Source organism: Astyanax mexicanus, chromosome 1 (genome assembly GCF_023375975.1).
Source record: "Astyanax mexicanus isolate ESR-SI-001 chromosome 1, AstMex3_surface, whole genome shotgun sequence".
Taxonomy (NCBI): Eukaryota; Metazoa; Chordata; class Actinopteri; order Characiformes; family Acestrorhamphidae; genus Astyanax; species Astyanax mexicanus.
The window spans coordinates 8,281,361-8,301,769 of record NC_064408.1 but is presented as its reverse complement, the minus strand read 5'-3'; the positions used below and the strand labels follow the sequence as shown (position 1 = coordinate 8,301,769).

General features: G+C 36.7%; 1 protein-coding gene across 1 annotated transcript; it reads left to right on the top strand.

Moving 5' to 3' along the window:
- Nucleotides 1-19,742, top strand: surf4 (surfeit 4). The gene is made up of 6 exons (XM_007252082.4): nt 1-228; nt 12,482-12,668; nt 16,152-16,228; nt 16,420-16,463; nt 17,206-17,392; nt 18,277-19,742. The coding sequence occupies exons 1-6, from the start codon at nt 181-183 to the stop codon at nt 18,541-18,543; spliced, it is 810 nt and encodes a 269-aa protein (XP_007252144.2). The 5' UTR covers nt 1-180; the 3' UTR covers nt 18,544-19,742.
- The last annotated feature ends 667 nt before the right edge of the window (nt 19,743-20,409 follow it).

Genomic DNA, 20,409 nt, shown 5'->3' with positions numbered 1-20,409 from the left:
AGAGCGCTGAGTGAGGGGGGCCTGAGCGCAGTGGAGGATTGTGGGACGGCGGAGGCCTGCTCTGCAGAAACAGACAGGGGGAGGAAGAGTTTGAGAGAAGAGCAGAAATAAGCTGAAATAACCTGTAACAGCAGCGCGGCTACCTGCACACACCTGTACACACCTGCGCACGCGACAGCCATGGGGCAGGAGGATCTCATGAGCACGGCGGAGGATGTAGCGGATCAGGTCAGTGTTAACGGGACCGGGCTAGGCTAGGCTAAGCTAAGCTAATCAGCCAGTAAACTTGGATAGCTAGCTATGTTAGCGCTAGTTAGCTGTTTAGCTAACAGCGTAACCTTAAATGAACAGAGCGCTGTTAGCCAGAGCTAATTAGCTCCGTTATAACCCCAGACTGAAGACTAAAACACCATCTTTTAGTCTTTATTGGTGTTTAAAAGTTATGAACCATTAATTAATGAGGGTTTAAACTTTTAACACGCACAGGTTTATAAAAGTCTGCGGATAAATTCAGGGTTTAATTAGAAGCTCTGAACTTTTGACTAACTCTCCTGATCTGCTAGTTATTAAGGGTTTATCTCTGATTTAATTTAATACTTTTAATTATTTAAATCTGATCTGGGTGTTTGCAGTAGGGTAGGTTAGTTCATTTATTATTATTTAATTTATTTGACAAACAAAAGTGGTGTTTCTTCTGACTCCTGCAGTACTTTGCATTTGCTTTGCACAACATTGCTCATATTTAGCTAACTGTCATAATGTAGAAAAAGAGAGAGAGAGATAGATAGACGGATAGATAGATAGACTGAGAGACATATGTAGATAAATAGGTTGGCTGACAGAACTAAATACCGTTAAATAAATGCACTGATAGACACTTAGATAGATAGATAGATAGATAAACCTAGATACATATTTGTATAGATTGACTACAGAAATAGATAAATAAATGAACTGACAGATGGATAAACAGACAGACACACATAGATAGATAGACAGACAGACAGACAGACAGATACATTGATTGATAGATAGATAGATAGATAGATAGATAGATAGATAGATAGATAGATAGATAAACTGACTGACTGAGCTAGATAAAATAATGGACTGACACATTGATAATCAGATAGATAGATAGATAGATAGATAGACTGAGAGACATATGTAGATAAAATAGATTTACTGACAGAGCTAAATACTGGTAAATAAATTGACAGATAGATAGATAGATAGATAGATAGATAGATAGATAGATACATATTTGTATAGATTGACTACAGAAATAGATAAATAAATGAACTGACAGATGGATAAACAGACAGACACACATAGATAGATAGACAGACAGACAGACAGACAGACAGATACATTGATTGATAGATAGATAGATAGATAGATAGATAGATAGATAGATAGATAGATAGATAAACTGACTGACTGAGCTAGATAAAATAATGGACTGACACATTGATAATCAGATAGATAGATAGATAGATAGATAGATAGACTGAGAGACATATGTAGATAAAATAGATTTACTGACAGAGCTAAATACTGGTAAATAAATGGACTGATAGATAGATAGATAGATAGATAGATAGATAGATAGATAGATAGATAGATAGATAGATAGATAGATTAACACAACCGTGACTGATAGAGATAAACACACAGATAGGTGCACTGACTTGCATGAATGGATGGATAGATAAATGGACATACTTTTACCCTGTTAGAGACCCTATTAGATACCCTGTTACTGCTTTACATATTCTCTCTCCATTTGTTGTATTGTTTTTTTGTTCTTGAATCAGTGCAAAAAAAACTAGAGGAAGTGTAGGCACTTAGCAGCTTTAAAATGCCATTACACCACTTTAAATGTAAATGCAACTGCATAAAAAAATATAGCAGCCACCTGGGCTACCATAGCAGCCACCTAAACCAAGATAGGTTCTCTCTCGTGACCATGTAGCAACAGCAGATCATCTGCCTGGAAGGCTGTTCATCTGTGTTCTTTCTTTAGGAATGTTGCTTGTGTTGTTGTTGTGCTGCTGTGCTGAATTAGCAGCCCTCTGTTTCCCCACATCTTCTAGAGGCAGGTAGGCAGTGAGGTAAACAGGCCTAAGTTAGATTAGCAGTAAGCTGCTCAGTTCCTCCAGTATTTTAGATCTGCTAACCTGATCACACTGACTCAGGCTGACGGCTCGCTTGTTCCTGAAAGCTCTCATTCAGCATGCTGTACTGGGCTGTATAGAGTGCTGTAGATTAGGGAAGGAGTGATTAAGTGATTGACCATGTTTACATGATGTTTTCAGCTAAATGAAAACTGTATACATGTTACTGCATAAACCAGTAATGAGACTAGAGCCAAACCAAATGACTTTTGACATGTCCCATGGAAGCTAAAAAATGCTGCACTTGGTTGTTCATGTGATTTTATTTGCAATACATTTATATTAATGTTCTTTTATGTCCTTTTATGCCACAAATATACACTCTATTGCCAAAAGTATTCGCTCGCCCATCCAAATCACTGAACTTGGGTGTTTGTGAATCACTCTTTCATGTTCACAGGTGTATAAAAGCAGCAGCTAGGCATGCTGGGACTGCTTCTACAAACATTTGTGAAAGCATGGGTCTGGCTCTCAGGAGCTCAATGAACTCCTGCACTGTGGTACTGTGATAGGATGCAGCACCTGAAATTTCACTACTCACTACTAAATATTCCACAGCCAACTGTCAGTGATATTATAATACAGTGGAAGAGACTGGGAATGACAGCGACTCTGTGTTAGTGTAAAATTAAAGAGTGGTGTCATTGAATGCTGAGGAGCATAGTGCACAGAGTTCACCAACTTTCTGCAGAGTCACTACATCACTACACACCTCCAAACATCATGTAGCTTCAGAGTTCATCACTACACACCTTCAAACTTCATGTAGCTTCAGAGTTCCTCACTACACACCTCCAAACTTCATGTAGCTTCAGATTAGTTCATCACTACACACCTCCAAACTTCATGTAGCTTCAGATTAGATCATCACTACACACCTCCAAACTTCATGTAGCTTCAGAGTTCATCACTACACACCTCCAAACGTCATGTAGCTTCAGAGTTCATCACTACACACCTCCAAACTTCATGTAGCTTCAGAGTTCATCATCACTACACACCTCCAAACTTCATGTAGCTTCAGATTAGTTCATCACTACACACCTCCAAACTTCATGTAGCTTCAGATTAGTTCATCACTACACATCTCCAAACTTAATGCAGCTTCAGAGTTCATCACTACACACCTCCAAACTTCATGTAGCTTCAGATTAGTTCATCACTACACACCTCCAAACTTCATGTAGCTTCAGATTAGTTCATCACTACACACCTTCAAACTTCATGTAGCTTCAGAGTTCCTCACTACACACCTCCAAACTTCATGTAGCTTCAGATTAGTTCATCACTAGACACCTCCAAACTTCATGTAGCTTCAGAGTTCATCACTACACACCTCCAAACGTCATGTAGCTTCAGAGTTCATCACTACACACCTCCAAACTTCATGTAGCTTCAGAGTTCATCATCACTACACACCTCCAAACTTCATGTAGCTTCAGATTAGTTCATCACTACACATCTCCAAACTTAATGCAGCTTCAGAGTTCATCACTACACACCTCCAAACTTCATGTAGCTTCAGATTAGTTCATCACTACACACCTCCAAACTTCATGTAGCTTCATGTAGTGAGTGCATCATATTGAATAATTCTACAGAGCCCTAGTAAATAGTAGCAATACATCAAAAAAACATTCCTGCTTATATTACATTTATGTCATGTGTGCAAGTGTTGATTTCCATTTTTAAGTACTTTGTTAGATTCCAGTTTTAAGGAACTAGAATTTTCGAATTAATGTTGTGGTCTTGCGATATCTTGGTGTTGTGATACATTGTGGTTCTTGGTGTTTCTATTGATAGATCTGTTTTTAAGTCTTGCTGTTGCTCAGTGGCAGCTGGCTGTTGCTCAATGGTGTCAGAGGGTTTAGTGTAGAGTGGTAACACTGATCTGTCACAGTGCACTCGTGCTACAGGGTCCTGGAGTCGTGTGGGTGTTTGGGGTTATTTGTGTGGGTGTGTAGGGTTATTTGCAGCGGTCATTCACACAAAACCATGTAAAAACGTGCATCACACAGATCAGTAGTGCTGGGCAGTATGACCAAAATGCATATCATGGATTTCACTGTATATCACAGTATTTTTATTTTATCTCATTTATTTATTCTTTATTTATATATATATATATATATATATATATATATATATATATATATATATATATATATATATTTTTTTTTTTTTTTTTTTTAATATAGGTTTGTGACTTACTTTACTGTTACATATATTATCAAGCATTAAGGCTTTCATTTAAGGCTTTGATTACTATTGGGTTTACTTTGTCCCACAAAAATACACAATATATGAAGAAATCAGATTTCATTATCAGAAAAAAACAGCTGAAGAATGTCAAGAATAGACCTTAGATAAAGATATGCAACAATTGTAACACGGCTTCCTTTTTAAATTGTTCCATAAACACTATAAATTATGTTTAAGTATTTAAAAGAGATATTTTTCAAAAGCTCTATTATACATGTCAGACACAAGTTTAATATCTAGTTAATATTTAATATATAATTTATAATGTTTTTCTGAAGGCATTAGAGGCATTACAGTATTAAAATCAGCCAGAGTTCCCTTCTTTCTCCAGTTAACATATAAATTCAATTCAGTGTGCATTTAAAATTATCCTTCAAGTTACAGTATTAATATGTTTAAAAGGGCTATAAAAGGGTTTCTCATATCCAGAGTTTTAGGGAGTTTAATCTCCACCTCTAGTGGTATGGGAAAAATGCGTAACTGTTCTAAAGCTTCTTCCGGTATACCGTATGAACCAGCATACTGCCCAGCGCTACAGATCAGCATATTATTTCATGTCATATATCAGAGGGAGCTTCATATGATGCAGCAAAAAAATGCAGAACTATAACTAACTATAACAGTGTAATTTTGCAGATGCTAGTAATTTTATTTTGAATATAATTTAATACTTTAAAACGTGATCTTTCAGTCAATCACCTTATTATTGAGGAGGCAGGTTACTGACCACTGTATGAATAACAGTTCTAGTAGCTAACTAGCTAATCATGGCACCCTTTATGGATAAAGTCTCGCCCTTCAACAAAAAGAGCCAATCAGATTGCTGGTTTTGCAGTGAGTGGAAGATAGTTAGCATGCTAGTGGGGAAGCTCCCCTTTTGTCATGGAGATCTGCGCAGGCGCAGTAGCCATTATTGAGCCAAATCTCACAAACAGACTGCAGGCTGGTCTTGTATGAGTGGATATAACTGCCCAGTTTTGTTGCCAAGATGGCCGCAGAGTGAACTGACGTGCCTGTAAAGACTTTGATATCAGTTAGCTTGAGGAAATAATTTTTTTTTTTAACCGAAGATGAAATATTTGTCAGAAGATTGAATCTGTGCACAATCTTTTGGAAGTTTTGGGAGTTTTAGAAGTATTTTGTCCTCTTCAATAACACAAATACTGCAAAATAACATAGAAAATTGTGATATATTGAACATCAGAGATTCACATTAAAATGTGTAATCAAATTAACTCAGTAACATTAACTTATCGTCATATTGCCACATCCATAATACTGTATCTTAAAAACACTAGTGGTTGAACCACTAGTTGTTCTTCCCTGTGTCTGCTGTTGGTTTTCCAGGATAAGCTGTCTCAGGAATCTCCTTCAAACCCCAGTTCTAAATGAGGAGTCTGGAAGTTCAGGTTTCACTCTCAGCATGTGAAGAGCTATACTGTATTTCTGAGTATAGAAAGTCATACGTCCATTCAGATACTGCAGCTGTAGTTGCTGGTTGTGAATGAGCTGGATGGAAATCACCTTCTCTACACTAAAAGAAGATATTTAAGGGTTTGGATTTGCCTAGTTAAAGGGCTCTTCTCATTGATGGACCACCTTTTGCAGATTAGATTTTTACTGCAACAAAAAGTTTCTGTTGAATATAGTAGCTGTATTGTAGTAAATAAGTGGGCGGGGCTTCTGGACATGGTGAACATAAGGCTTGTGTTGTGTACAGTAAAGTTAAGTAAGTGGTATTAGTGAATATAATAAATGTATTGTAGTAGAGAAGTGAGCGGTGCTTCTGGTGATGGTGAACTTGTTATAAGGCTTGTGTTGTGTACAGTACAGTTAAAAGTAAGTGGTATTAGTGAATATAGTAACTCTGTATTATAGTAGAGAAGTGGGCGGAGCTTCTGAACATGGTGAACATAAGGCTTGTGTTGTGTACAGTACAGTTAAAAGTAAGTGGTATTAGTGAATATAGTAACACTGTATTGTAGTAGAGAAGTGGGCGGAGCTTTTGGACATGGTGAATATAAGGCTTGTGTTGTGTACAGTAAAGTTAAGTAAGTGGTATTAGTGAATATAGTAACACTGTATTGTAGTAGAGAAGTGGGCGGAGCTTTTGGACATGGTGAATATAAGGCTTGTGTTGTGTACAGTAAAGTTAAGTAAGTGGTGTTAGTGAATATAGTAACACTGTATTGTAGTAGAGAAGTGGGCGGAGCTTTTGGACATGGTGAATATAAGGCTTGTGTTGTGTACAGTAGTAAAGTTGTAAGTGGTATTAGTGAATATAGTAACTCTGTATTGTAGTAGAGAAGTGGGCGGAGCTTTTGGACATGGTGAACTTGTTAAAATGGCTTGTGTTGTGTACAGTATTAGTGAATATAGGGACTCTGTATTGTAGTAGAGAAGTGGGCGGAGCTTCTGGTTGTTGTTGATCTCTCTCTGTAATTTGAATTGCATGTGAATCTTGGCTGTAATAATTATTATGAAAGGCGTTTCAGTGGTTTTCAGGTTTGTTTCAGCATGAAGTTAAATCTCTGAGCGGTTGCTGATCCACAGTTTATCAGAAAACCCACACACCACTTTCTCCTAGAATGCATTCCATAGTACACCACTCTACTGTGTGTCTTACACCCAGCACCCCGCCCACCGCATGGTCCACATCAGCACATGCCAAATCAGAGCAGCCAATCCCGGTTCAACAAGTAATCTGGGCCATGTGAGACGGGCAGAGGCAGCAGCCAGTCAGGGCAGTGACCCCGTGCTGTTCTGAGAGCAGACTGGAGCTGTTTAATGAGGAACGTTCTGCTCAGGCCTGTTAAAATGACTGCTGTTAAATACGAAAAAACGAGTCTGACCCATTTAACAGAGATTTTTAACATCTACAACGCTAACATGTATTGTAAGTATATGGAAGAACATGAGTTGAACAATTAGACTACCAGTACATTTAGGCCCAATCCCATTGTACACCACTTACCCCTTCTCCTTTATTTCAAAGGTAACCCTAACTCTTGGAATAGAGTTACAGAATTGGGACAACCCTTTAAGTACCTGATACGTCATCAGGAGCGCTAAAGTTCAGTAACCGAGCTGCTGCTGGTTAACTAGTCAACTTTAGTGTTTATTGTATGTCTTTAGAAAGAGGGCAGGTGGTGCAGAAATTAATTATTATTGTCTATTCCTTAATTCCTCTGTGATGGAGAGCTAAAATTAGCTTTGATTGGCTTTTTTTTATTTTATTTTATTTTTCCATTCCACCTTAAAGGCTGCAGCTTTGCCTTCTGTGGCAGCATTTAAGGTGGAACAGGAAAGTTAGCAAGCTAGCTAGCTAGTGAGACAAACTACTAGCAATCTTTTTTACGCTTGTTATGAAGAATTGTACCACAAACATTGAAACCACACATTAAACTCTGTTAAAATAGTGCTAAGCGTCACTTTGTGTTGCCTGCATCTTACCAGCGATTCTCTTAGCCCTCGGTTTGAAGTGTGCATCTGAGAAAATCTCCATTTGAAGGGCTAACAAGCCCTATCACTTCCCTTAACCTACCCCTTCAGCCTAACAAGAATCATCACCTACTCTTTGGAGTGCACACACAAAACAGAGGGGTAGGGGTAAGAGGTAAAGCCAAGGGGTGAAATGGGATTGGGTTTTGGGCTTAATCTAGTCTGGGACACCAGTCCTGTTCTTGGCTACAATAAATTTCACTCCAGTTTCAGATTTAATAAGCAAACTATTGTTTTAGCATATTCTTCCACGTGACTATGCACATTTAATAAACAGTTAATATAACTTTTTTAAAGTAAAAATTCAATATTCTGTTGTTTTTTTTGTTTTTTTTTTCTTCTTAATTTTCCTTAGTTTTTTCCTCGTTTTTTCCCTAATTTATCTGGACAATTGTCCCACCTAATCAGCTGCTTCTCAGCTGTATATCCCCCATCACTAGTAATGCCACAAGACAAGCACATGCCTTCTCTGACACATGTGAAGTCAGCCACCGCTTCTTTTCAAACTGCTTCTTATGCAGCATAACTAAATAGCATCACAGTGCACTCGGAGGAAAGCGCAGCGACTTGGTTCTGATACCTCAGGTCACAGACGCAGCCTCGTGCTAATCGACATCACCCTAGGAGTGATGAGGGGAAAGAGCGCCATCTACTGTACCCAGAGAGAGCAAAGCCAATTGTGCTCTCTCAGGGCTCCAGCAGCTGATGGCAAGCTGCAATATTCTGTGATTAATCATGATTAATCACACATACTCTTCTTCGTAAGACATTGTGCATTTAATAACCAATAAATGTAAATAAAATACTAAATGTAAGAGTAGAAAAAAATAATTATATAAATATTAGAGGTATCTGTCTCTTAAAAAATTATTTTATTTAACACAACGCATTGAGAGAGAGAGAGACAGGAGACTGCCCATACGTTACCAAGCTCTATAAAGTCATTACCTGATTAATTTCCAATAAAATGTCATTTCTAGTCTAATCGCGCTCAGCACTAGATTTTTCCATTGCATGTCAATATCAGTTATTTTACCTAATTATTGGAAACACAGTGGGCTATAATATTATTGTAAAATGTCAATTTATTGACTCATGCTAAAGTGTACCTTAATGTTTTATGTGTTTGATTATTATTACAAAATCTACTGCAATAAAAATGTCTAATATCTATGGCTGGCCCGAATAGCGTTTTTTGAGCTCCGGATATTCGGCACTGATTCAAAGCGAATATTCGAATATTCGTTTTTAAAAAAAGAGGTAAAAAAAAAAAAAAAAAAGCAAATCACGGCCCCTTTAATCCACTGAAAAATGTTCAATTTGCTCTGACCGACGAGACATATTCACCCCGGATTTTTGGTGTTTTTATCCCGGATTTTTGTGTTTTCACCCCATATTTTTTCTGTGTTTTTAGCCCAGATTTCTTTGTGTTTTCATCCCGGAATTTCTGCTGCCCCACACCGAGGCTGCTGCTGCACGGTTTCTCCGCTGCGCAAGCCAGCCCAGTAAATTGCTGTTTGTGTTTTCACACTTAGGCTATTTGCTTAAAAAAACAAACAAAAAAAACGTTTGTTCAGGAAGTATTTTATATTCTTAAACATTGGTAATTATATTAGAGGACAGTCATTGTAAACTGTACTTGGTCTATTTCGGTTACAGGATTGTGCAGGGCATATTACTGATCTTGTATTTTTGCACTTGGGCTATAAGCTCAATATTAAATATTTCGTTTGTTTAGAAATTATTTTATATTTTTAAACCATGTTAAATTATATTAGAGTAGAGGAAAGTCATTGTTAATGATGTTATTGTACTTGGTCTATTTCGGTTTAAGGATTGTGCAGGGCATAGCCATATTACTGATTTTGTATTTTTGCACTTGGGCTATAAGCTCAATATTAAATATTTCGTTTGCTTAGAAATTATTTTATATTTTAAACCATTTTAAATTATATTAGATAAGAGGAAATTCGTTCAGACATCATTTTTGTAGGCCAGGCTTTTGTAACCGATTTAGCCCCTACTGTTGCCACATTACCCCTTACGTTTTATTATATAAATCAGTTTTGAAGAGCCTGCATTTTTTTTTATCATGTATAATAGAGGTCTGCGCGAGACTGATTTTTAAACCCACTCTTCCACGCTCCCGCGTTTCTGTCTCGTTACCGCGCCGCAAAAAATTGCTTCTTTTAATCCCGCGCCCGCCCGCCACATACACATTTCTGCCGCTCCCGCCCCACGTTCCTAATATAAATTAAATAAACTACATTTAATGCTTCAAATTTACTTATATATTTATTAAAACAGCAGCGCTGAATAGTGTGGTCCCGTTCCTTACCCCAGTCCAAACACCATCGGTGTGTGCGTGTGTGTCGGTCCATCCTGCGCGTTGAGAGTTTTCTTTAGTTTTTTTTTTTTTTACAATTATTACAGTTTTCTTAACTATTTATTAATTTGCTCCCGCATCGTCTGGATTAAACTCCCGCTCCAGCCAATAACAGTTCAGTTCTGTCCCGCGCGCAAGATATTCTGAGGGGCCCGCGAGAACAGAAGTGGTTAGAGTGAGGTGGAACTCTGGAAAGGAGAAAAAAAACGAATATGCGAATACCAAAATTAAAAACCGAATACCTACTCAACGAACGAATATCCGAATACCCGAATATTCGGGTCCAGCCCTACTAATATCAAATTATATATAAAGGGCTACTCCTTAAAGCTGAACTTAAGATACACTCTCTTGAGAGTTTTACAGTGTCCAAGTTTTATCACAGGTCTTTTTGAACAGTTACAGATAAGGTGGCATCAGTGAGTGAGATTATACAAACATGAAAGACCTGTGATCTCTCTTTGTGAGTTAGGATTGAATAAATCAGCATGTTTTGTGCTTAAGGCCAAAGTTACAGTTTCATAGATCTTAGTCAAAGTTCATTTAAAGGTGAGTCTAAAATGTTTTATAATAAGAGTTTTATACAGTGTGTTTTCTTTATTTAGTAAAATTTTAAAATTGCATAACCCCCACTTTAGTCCATACAGGTAGGGCTGAACGATTAATTGCATTTGCGATTATCTCGTGATATTTTAAAATGAGATTCTCTAACCGCACAGGCTGCGATTTGACTGGTCACGTGACTTGGGAGCGAGCCGAGCCGAGGACGAGCGGAGCATACCCGAGCAGAAGGCAGGGAGGTGGAGAAGTGAAGTCAACACAGCGCACTTTCACACCAGCACTGTTTGGTCCGGTTAAATCGAACTCTGGTCCGTTTGTAACTTTAGTGCGGTTCGATTGAGCAGGTGTGAAAACAGTAATCGCACTCGGGTGCGGATCAAAAGAACCGAACCGAGACCAGCTAGAGGAGGTGGATAACGTTAATTACCACAGCTGTGAACAAACACTGTCTCCATGCTCGCGCCGTCTGCGCTGTTTATGTATAAATCTGCGCTGCACGTAGAAACACAATCTTCTCGCTGTATTTACTTTTTTCGTATATTTATATTTAACGTACTCCCGTGTCAGACAGCTCTGACCAATCAGAGGACACAGGCTGCTCGCGTGGTTTATTGATGCGCATTTTGGTGCGTTTACATTTATGCCTATGTGAAACCAGACCGAACAGAGCGAGAAAGCGCTCCAAGTAAACAAACTCATTAACTGATTCAGACCAGAGAAATGAACTACAGGTGTGAAAACGCCCCCAAAAAAATATCACAAAGCCTCGTATGGTATTTGCAAGGCTAAAATGCCAACGACCAGTGCTGCATCTTCAAATACAGAAAATAACGAGTTGGTTAAAGCAGATTCTCTTTATGTTTTTTGCACTTTATTTTTTTATGATGTTACTAGCTGGAGAGCAGTAAGTTTAATTTTTTTATATCTATTTTTTCTATTAAAAAAATGGTGAAAAGGAAAAGCTATTTATATATTTATTTTTCTATTTAAAAAAAAAACAAATGGTGAAAAGGAAAAGCATAGATTTGTTTGCTTTATTGTTATCTGTGCTTTAAATAAATCTGACATTGTTTATTATTAAACAAATTGATTTATTGCTTCTGTTTGTTGAAAAATACTTGAGAAGACATTAAAAAATCGCATTTTAAATCGCAATCGCAATTTATAGATAAAATAATTGCAATTAGATTATTTTCCAAAATTGTTCAGCCCTACATACAGGAATATTGAATTTATTTCTGTTGAGAAGGGCATTTATGCATTTGCCTATTTGACTAGTAGCTTTATCTGAGGAGAACAGCACTTTATCTGAGGAGCTCCTGCGGCTGTTCCTCACTGTATGCTTGTTTTTATTCAAGTAAAATTAAAACGGCAATTTTTTACTCGGAAAAGAGAATAGAATTGCCCACTCAGTCCACAGCTCGTCTCATTCCCCCAGACGTCCCCAGAATAGGTCATGGGTACAGAATCATTTATTCACCACAGGTGATAAAACTCCATAAAACATGATACAAGGTGAAAATTATGTAATGTAATAATAATTCAGGTGTCGGTTCCTCTGAAATAAATGGTTCTCTGTTTGGTTCCTCTGCAGTTCCTCAGAGTGACGAAGCAGTACCTGCCTCACGTGGCCCGTCTGTGTCTAATCAGCACGTTTCTGGAGGACGGTATCCGTATGTGGTTCCAGTGGAACGAACAGAGGGACTATATTGAGGCGACCTGGAGCTGCGGCTACTTCCTGGCTACCTGCTTCGTGCTGCTTAACCTTTTAGGACAGCTGGGTAAAAACTGGTCTTATACAGCTTCAGACATGTTTACTATTACTTACTATTTTTCTGTCTACTGCAGTATACTGTGATTGTGAATGTTAAGTTCAACAGCCTAAATGTATTTTATGAATGTATGAAAAAGTACCAAAAATAGCAAAAAGCACCGATCGAAATGTCTCTGTACAGAAAGGTCTAAAATAATTTGGTGCCCGTTTTCGATACTTTGCATAAAACACGCCTAAACATGCCATACTTAGCTATATGCGTAAGAAAAATATTTTTAGTTTAAGCACAAGCAAGGATTTTTCTTCTCAAAAAAGTGGCACAAACATGCTCACTGTTTGTTCCAACAAGATCCAAAAAGATGGTAGTCTCTCCTGGTGAGAGTATGAAAATTATGAGATTACTCTTGTCGGCTGGTAAATAAATAACATTTAATTGTGTGAGAATAATTATAATTTTTTGTATTTTTTGGTTACAATTTAGAAAAAGTTATTGGAAAAAGTACCAGTTTCGAAATTTTAAGTGGTACCCAGCCCTACTTGCCGACAGGGGTGGTGATTAGGGGTGGGCGATATGGCTCTAAAATAATATCACGATATTTCAGGGTATTTGTGCGATAACGATATACTTGGCGATATAGGAAAACAGAAAAATAATTAATTAATTTCAGGAATATAGTATAATAGTATAACAGCAAAATCATAATAGGGCAAAATAAATAATATAGCATAAAATAATATAATGTAGCAAAAAATATTGCAGAATATTTAGTGCATGCATATAAACTGCAAACTAAAACAATTATACAATAAATACACCTAAAGCTTTACAGTAAATAATAGACTACTTTTAAGACAGAACAGCCCTATTATCACGATATGGATTTTTAATATCATGATATTTCTGTGTCACGAGATATTGAATACGATATAATATTGCCCACCCCTAGTGGTGATTTAATAGATCATGAGATTTTATATTAGATTCTAATAATTTAAATAACATTTTCTAAAACTGTCATGCTATAAAAAAACTCTTATATTTATTAAATCTGTAAATAAGAAATTTTACTTTTTATTCAGTCAGAACTGTGGGATTAAGTACAGTACTTCTATGTAGGGGATGTGTTCAGGTTATGAATCACAATTATTTAATTTATTGGATCTTATTTAGTTTGTGTTTGAGGTTGTTTTAGGCATATGCTGACTAACAATAAAGACAAATAAATTCACTATTCAACAATGAAATTAATTTGTAACTAATTTAGATATAGATGTGGATATCAGCCGACTGATACGTTATTATTGCACCTTTATTCTTAATGTATTGACTGTGATGGACCTAATTTTATGATATATTTCATTCACTACCACAATATTAATATATTTTCTTTCAAATGAAATCCACAGAATAGTTTCATCATTTCCTGCAGTCAGTTTGGTTGGGTCACTCAATCCTAAATGATTACACTGACTCACTGACACACAATTCTATGTGATTAAAATTAACCAGTTTATCCAGTTTCATTAAAGTCAGTCTGCAAGCTAAAGAGATTTATTACTACTGTTATAAGACTGTAATCGAATAATCTATAGCACAGAAATAACCAGTTAATAAGAGACCCTAAAATACTTAAAAATGATAAGAGGAATATAATATAATATAATGATCACAAGCCATTAAACCAAGCTTGAACTGCTTAGATTTTTGCACCAGGAGTAAAGGCATAAAGTTATCCAAAAGCAGTGTGTAAGACTGGTGGAGGAGAACATTCCAAGATGCATGAAAACTGTGATTAAAAACCAGGGTTATTCCACCAAATATTGATTTCTGTAATCGTAAAGCTTGTTTTCTTTGCGTTGCATCTACATCTTTTTAGTTTTTCAGGTATTTCTCATTTTCGGCAAATAAATGCTCTAAACTACATTATTTTTATTTGAAATTTGGGAGAAATGCTGTCTGTAGTTTATAGAATAAAACACACAAGTTCATTCAGCAAAATCAGAGAAACTGATTGAGAAACTGATTCAGAAACTGAAGTGCTCTCTTAAATAGCTTTTACAGGTTGTAGTTATTCCTGTGTTTCCTAACAGCTACTTGAATACTTGATCAACACATCTTCTAATAAATTCATCTGTAATTCAACTATAATTTGTAGCATTTTCTAAATGTGCTTTCACATCTTCTCTGGTCCCTTTAGAGAAGTACTGCCAATAGAATAGGACTCTCTGGAGTAAATATACATGAACCTACTGGTACAATAGCTAGAATGATATAATGTCTCAAAGTATTGAGATGTGGATCAGTGGAATAATGGAGCTCCATTCAATACTTTTGAGGATGAGTTAAAGATGAGGTGGGTGGTGATCATCCATCTTACATTCTAAACCTGTACAGTAGAGACAGTCACTGCAACATTTTTTATTATTATTATTATTATTCTTAATTTTGGGGAAAACATGGAGTGAGAAATACTTTCACCCATACAGCTTATGATTAATAAAAATCAGAAATCTTTTTTTAAGTGTATTGGCTGCCGTTTTTCAGCACACATCCAGTAGGGGGCAGTGATGAACTTGCATACATTTCTATATACATACTATTGCAAATAAAATAAAAAAAATCATTGAAAAGTTTCTTTATTTCAGTAATTCAGTTTAAAATGTGAAACTCGTATATTATATAGATGTATTACACACACAGTGATCTATTGTAAGCGTTTATTTTTTTTATTGTTGAGGATAGTCCTGCTGGAGTGCTGTAAGATTTTGTGGGAAAACAAAACTGCATTGACTTTAGACTTGATAATATAACACAGTGGATCAACACCAGCAGATGACATGTCTCTCCAAACCATCACTGATTGGTGGAAACTTCACACTAGACCTCGAGCAGTTTGGACTGTGTGTCTCTCCACTCTTCCTCCAGACTCTGCTCCCTTGATTTACAAATGAAATGTAAAATTTACTGATGATCAGTGATGGTTTGGAGAGACATGTCATCTGCTGGTGTTGATCCACTGTGTTTTATTATCAAGTCTAAAGTCAGTGCAGTTTTGTTTTCCCACAAAATCTTACAGCACTTCAAGCTTCTTCCCTCTGCTACTGACAACTTTTATGGAGATGTGGATTTCATTTTCCAGCAGGACTTGGCACACTGCCCACACTGCCAAAAGTACCAGTTGGTCTTATATAATATTCTAATTTCCGAGACACTGATATGTGTGTGTGTAATACATCTATATAATATAAGTTTCACATTTTTGAACTGAATTACATAAATAAAATAACTTTCTTTCAATGATACTCAATTTATTTGAGATGCACTAGTACATGGATGCATTTCTGCTCTTTAAGATTTAGTGGTTGCTTGGAAAGTGGTGCAGTTATAATTTCTTTATATTTAATAATTGAAATATGTTTACAGGCCTTCTGGGATATTTAAAACACAAAAACTTATTTATTTATTTATTGATTGATTTTTGTTTTGCAGGTGGCTGTGTTCTTATCCTCAGTAGAAATTTCGTACAGTATGCTTGCTTTGGATTATTTGGCATTATTGCGCTACAGGTAAAAACATAAATTCTATTTCTCTCTCTCTCTCTCTCTCTCTCTCTCTCTCTCCCCCCCCCCCTCTTTTTTCTTTTTCACGATCTCTTTTTGTTTGAATAATAGTTTAATATATACTAATTTATAGCTAGTGCACAGTATATGTAGTTCTCTATGTAATCTGATGTTTTATTTTTGGGTTTGTTTTTTAGACTGTTGCCTACAGTATCTTATGGGACCTAAAGTTTTTGATGAGGTAAGTAAAGCAGGATTTTATTAAATGCCACAAAGTAAACGGCACAAAGTATGGTGCGTCAGGCTCATATGCCAAAGAGGGTGCAACGTTAATCTAATTGACTGCGAATCAGTAGTAGTTATTGAATTATGTATTGTAGATGCTAAATCAGATATTGTAGGAACTGAATAGCTTATAATAGATTTTGAATCGTTTATAGTTGATACAAAATCATTTATAGTAGATGCTGAATAATTTATTGTGGATACTAAATTATTTATAGTAGATGCTAAATTAGGTATTGTAGGTACTGGATAGCTAATAATAGGTATTGAATAATTTATAGTAGATAATAAATTATTTTTTTAGTAGATACTGATTCACTTATAGTAGATGCTAAATCAGATATTGTAGGTACTGAATAGCTTATAATAGGTATTGATTCATTTATAGTATATACTGAATTTATAGTAAATGATAATACTATTAATAGTAAATGATAGTTAATCATCTGTAGTAGATACTGAATCATTTATTGTAGGTACTGAAGTGCTCATAATAGGTGCTGAATCATCTACAGTAAATACTGAATCATTTATAGTAGCTACTGAATTATTTATAGTAGATACTAAATCATTTATAGCAGTTACTGAATGTTTAGGTGTGAGTCTTTTTCAGGGTCCGTGATCACTAAATGTAAAATTAAATAGTAAGGTAAAGTTATTTTGTACAATTATTAATTGATATAATTGGCTCTCTGTAGAAACATGGCTCTGGGAGGGGGTCTGCTGCTGCTATTGGCCGAGTCTCGTTCAGAAGGGAAGAGCATGTTTGCGGGCGTGCCGTCGATGGGCGAGAGTTCCCCTAAGCAGTACATGCAGCTGGGGGGCCGAGTGCTGCTGGTGCTGATGTTCATGACCCTGCTGCACTTCGACTCCAGCTTCTTCTCAGTAAGGACCTTCTAACGCGGCAGCTTTTCAGTCTGACTTTCTGTGGTTCAGCTGGTTTCAGATGTTGTATAGGATGTTGAGTGAATAGATGCACTGAAACAATTGAGTGAAAGTTAAAAATTAAATCAGTTTTTCATTAATTTTGCCCATTTTTACTAATAAAAAATTAAATGGCCTAAATGTTATTTTTGTCTTGGTTTTCGAAGAAAATACAGTTACAGAGGTGCAATAATAAAAAAAACACTGAATATTTTTAATATTCCAGCAGGCAAACCAACAAAGCACAAATACATTTAAATTTGTACTGCTATTCTAATCATGAATTTACTTCAGTAATATACTTCAGTCATTTTTATTGATATACTAATCAGAGTTATGTAAGTAGTCCTATTTAGTCACAAATTTACCCTGTAGTGCTATTTTAAATCATAAATAAACCTCAGTAGAGCTATTCTAGTAATACATTAGCAGTGATAATGTACAGCACTTTAGCAGTGCTGTTCAGTCATACATTTACCTCTGTAGAGCCATTGTCATAATTCATATATATATATATATATATATATATATATATATATATATATATATATATATATATATATATATATATAAGCAGTGCTACTTCAGTTATACATGTACCTCAGTAAGGCTATTCTAATATGTTTACTTCAGCAGTGCTATTGAAGAAGAGGAAGTTAACTGATACAAAATCTGATAAGTGATACTGACCACTTTATACATGTTTAATTAATTAATGTAGAATGTAAAAATGAACTTAAACCTGCCATTTCTTGGCAGTGTGGGCCTGCTTTAACACTGAAGTATTTTTTTTCTTATCAGATATCAAGAGCAAATTTTCAACACTCATTTCCCTTCACCCCCAGATTCTTCAGAACATGGTGGGCACGGCGCTCATCATCCTCGTGGCCATCGGCTTCAAGACCAAACTGGCCGCGCTCACCTTGGTGGTGTGGCTCATGGCCATCAACGTCTACTTCAATGCCTTCTGGACGGTGCCTGCCTACAAGCCCATGCACGACTTCCTCAAGTACGACTTCTTCCAGACCACGTCGGTCGTGGGGGGCTTGCTGCTGGTGGTGGCTTTGGGTCCGGGGGGCGTTTCCATGGACGAGAAGAAGAAAGAGTGGTGAGGAGACCCTGAAAGCCCCCCTGCCCAGCCCAACCCTCAAATCCACTGCCGAGGACACAAGGAACCACTGTCTTTTCACTACGCCAACAACAACATCCCAGTGCAGCAGTTCAGAGCAACCTCGTTCCTTTCCTTTCGATCTGTCATTTGCCTTTGCTTTTTGCTTCCCCCCCCCCACCCCACTTTTCTTTTGATTGTTTCTCCCTCTTCGTTTACTCCGTTTTGTTTTTATAAGTTGAAAATGGCAATCTGGAAGTCTTTGAGTTTTTATATTAATATATATAAGCCCATTATCCCCCCTCATCCCAATCTTCTCTCAGCTGAGGAACCGCTAAGGAACATGCTGCAGCCTGAATATGAGGAACTCTCCCTATGTTAACTGTCCAAATACTGATTTGCCTTTTTCTTTTCCGCAGATCTCTCTGTTAGCAACTTTACCGACTTTAAATTAGCCTGACGGGATGCTTCGTTAATGTGCATAGTTGAAGGGTCGTTGGTTTTTAAGGGTCGTTGATATAGCTGTGAATGTGTACGCCTATAGATTCTGTGAATTAAACGTAAATTAGAGCTCTGATTGAGGATGAAAGGTGTCGAGCAGTTTACAAGAGTGACTGATTGGCCGACTGACTCGAGTCGTCGTGCCTCGGGTTGATTGTGGTACACCTCCTAATAATGCTTTCCTTGTTCCTTCCACCTTCATATCATCAATCCTCATATTCTCATATCAAACCAATGGCCCTCACTGTATGTTTAGGGTGCACAGGGTCTTCCTGTGAACGATACAGGTTTTTGTAGTTCAGAAGAGGGGCGATAAACGTATAAACTGCCATCTAAAACCCGCTAAGGTGAAGGTGGTACAGCTGCTCAAACCTTCCAACAGTTCTATCACTCTCCAGAACCCTCTATTGGACTGTATACTGTACACATCTTGGGGTCCAACCCCATCTAGTCATTGGAACAAGGCAGTAGACGGGGGGAGTTTACCGTTTGAGAAACGCCATATTTTACAGATCCGCACGGGTGAAGCAGACCGACAAACGGGTCTGTTCACGCATCTGTACTTTTGTCTCGCTCTGTGTTTTTTGCTGTCGATGGAAAATTAATAACTCATTATATTGATTTACAGAAGTTTATATTGTATTTTTGATTTATTTTTGTTTTCAGATCATGGCGGAGAAAAATAAAAGCAAAAAAAAACGATGCCTCAGTCTGACTGATTTGAATCCCTATAAATACTGTAATTCTCAATTAATCTGTTTGCCTTTGATTTACAGCTGGGATTGTTAGGTGGTCCTGATATACATATATAGCCACCAGCTTAAAATTAAGTCGTGATAAGGATACTGACGAGCATGAACAAAAACTACAGCTTATAAGTCAAGTGTAAATACTTGCGTAAGTTTTAGACTGGAATCTGTGCAAATAAATGATATAATATTATGCATTTCAACAGAATTAATTTTGCAATCAGTTCCTTCTTTGCGTGAGCAATGCTCTGCCCTTATCACTAGTACTGTAAGCCTGTTGGGAGCACTGGTTAAAATCAATGTATTTGAGAATGCTTGGGGTGAACACAGGTGGACTATTTGACAAAGGTTTCTACTTGTTATCATGTTTCGCTACACCCCAAGTCTGTTTCACACCAGGTTTCTCCTTTAAGGATTTTTGTCCTCATTTTTTCCCCTAATTTAGTTTGCCAAACAGTGATGGTTTGAGAGAGCCATGTCATCTGCTGAGACTTTACAGTTAAAACCAAAAATAACATGCAAACATGGAAAAAAAAATCAGAAAATAAAGAAAATATTATTTTTTTATTTTTTCTAAAAGAAGGAAAGATTATTGATTTTTTTTTTTATAAAAAATGTAT

Excerpts from the sequence above, each read along its gene's own strand:
- surf4 (XM_007252082.4), top strand. The coding sequence starts at position 181 with ATGGGGCAGGAGGATCTCATGAGCACGGCGGAGGATGTAGCGGATCAG. Across the intron at positions 16,229-16,419 it reads TTGGCATTATTGCGCTACAG|ACTGTTGCCTACAGTATCTT; the intron begins GTAAAAACATAA and ends TTTGTTTTTTAG. Across the intron at positions 16,464-17,205 it reads GACCTAAAGTTTTTGATGAG|AAACATGGCTCTGGGAGGGG; the intron begins GTAAGTAAAGCA and ends GGCTCTCTGTAG.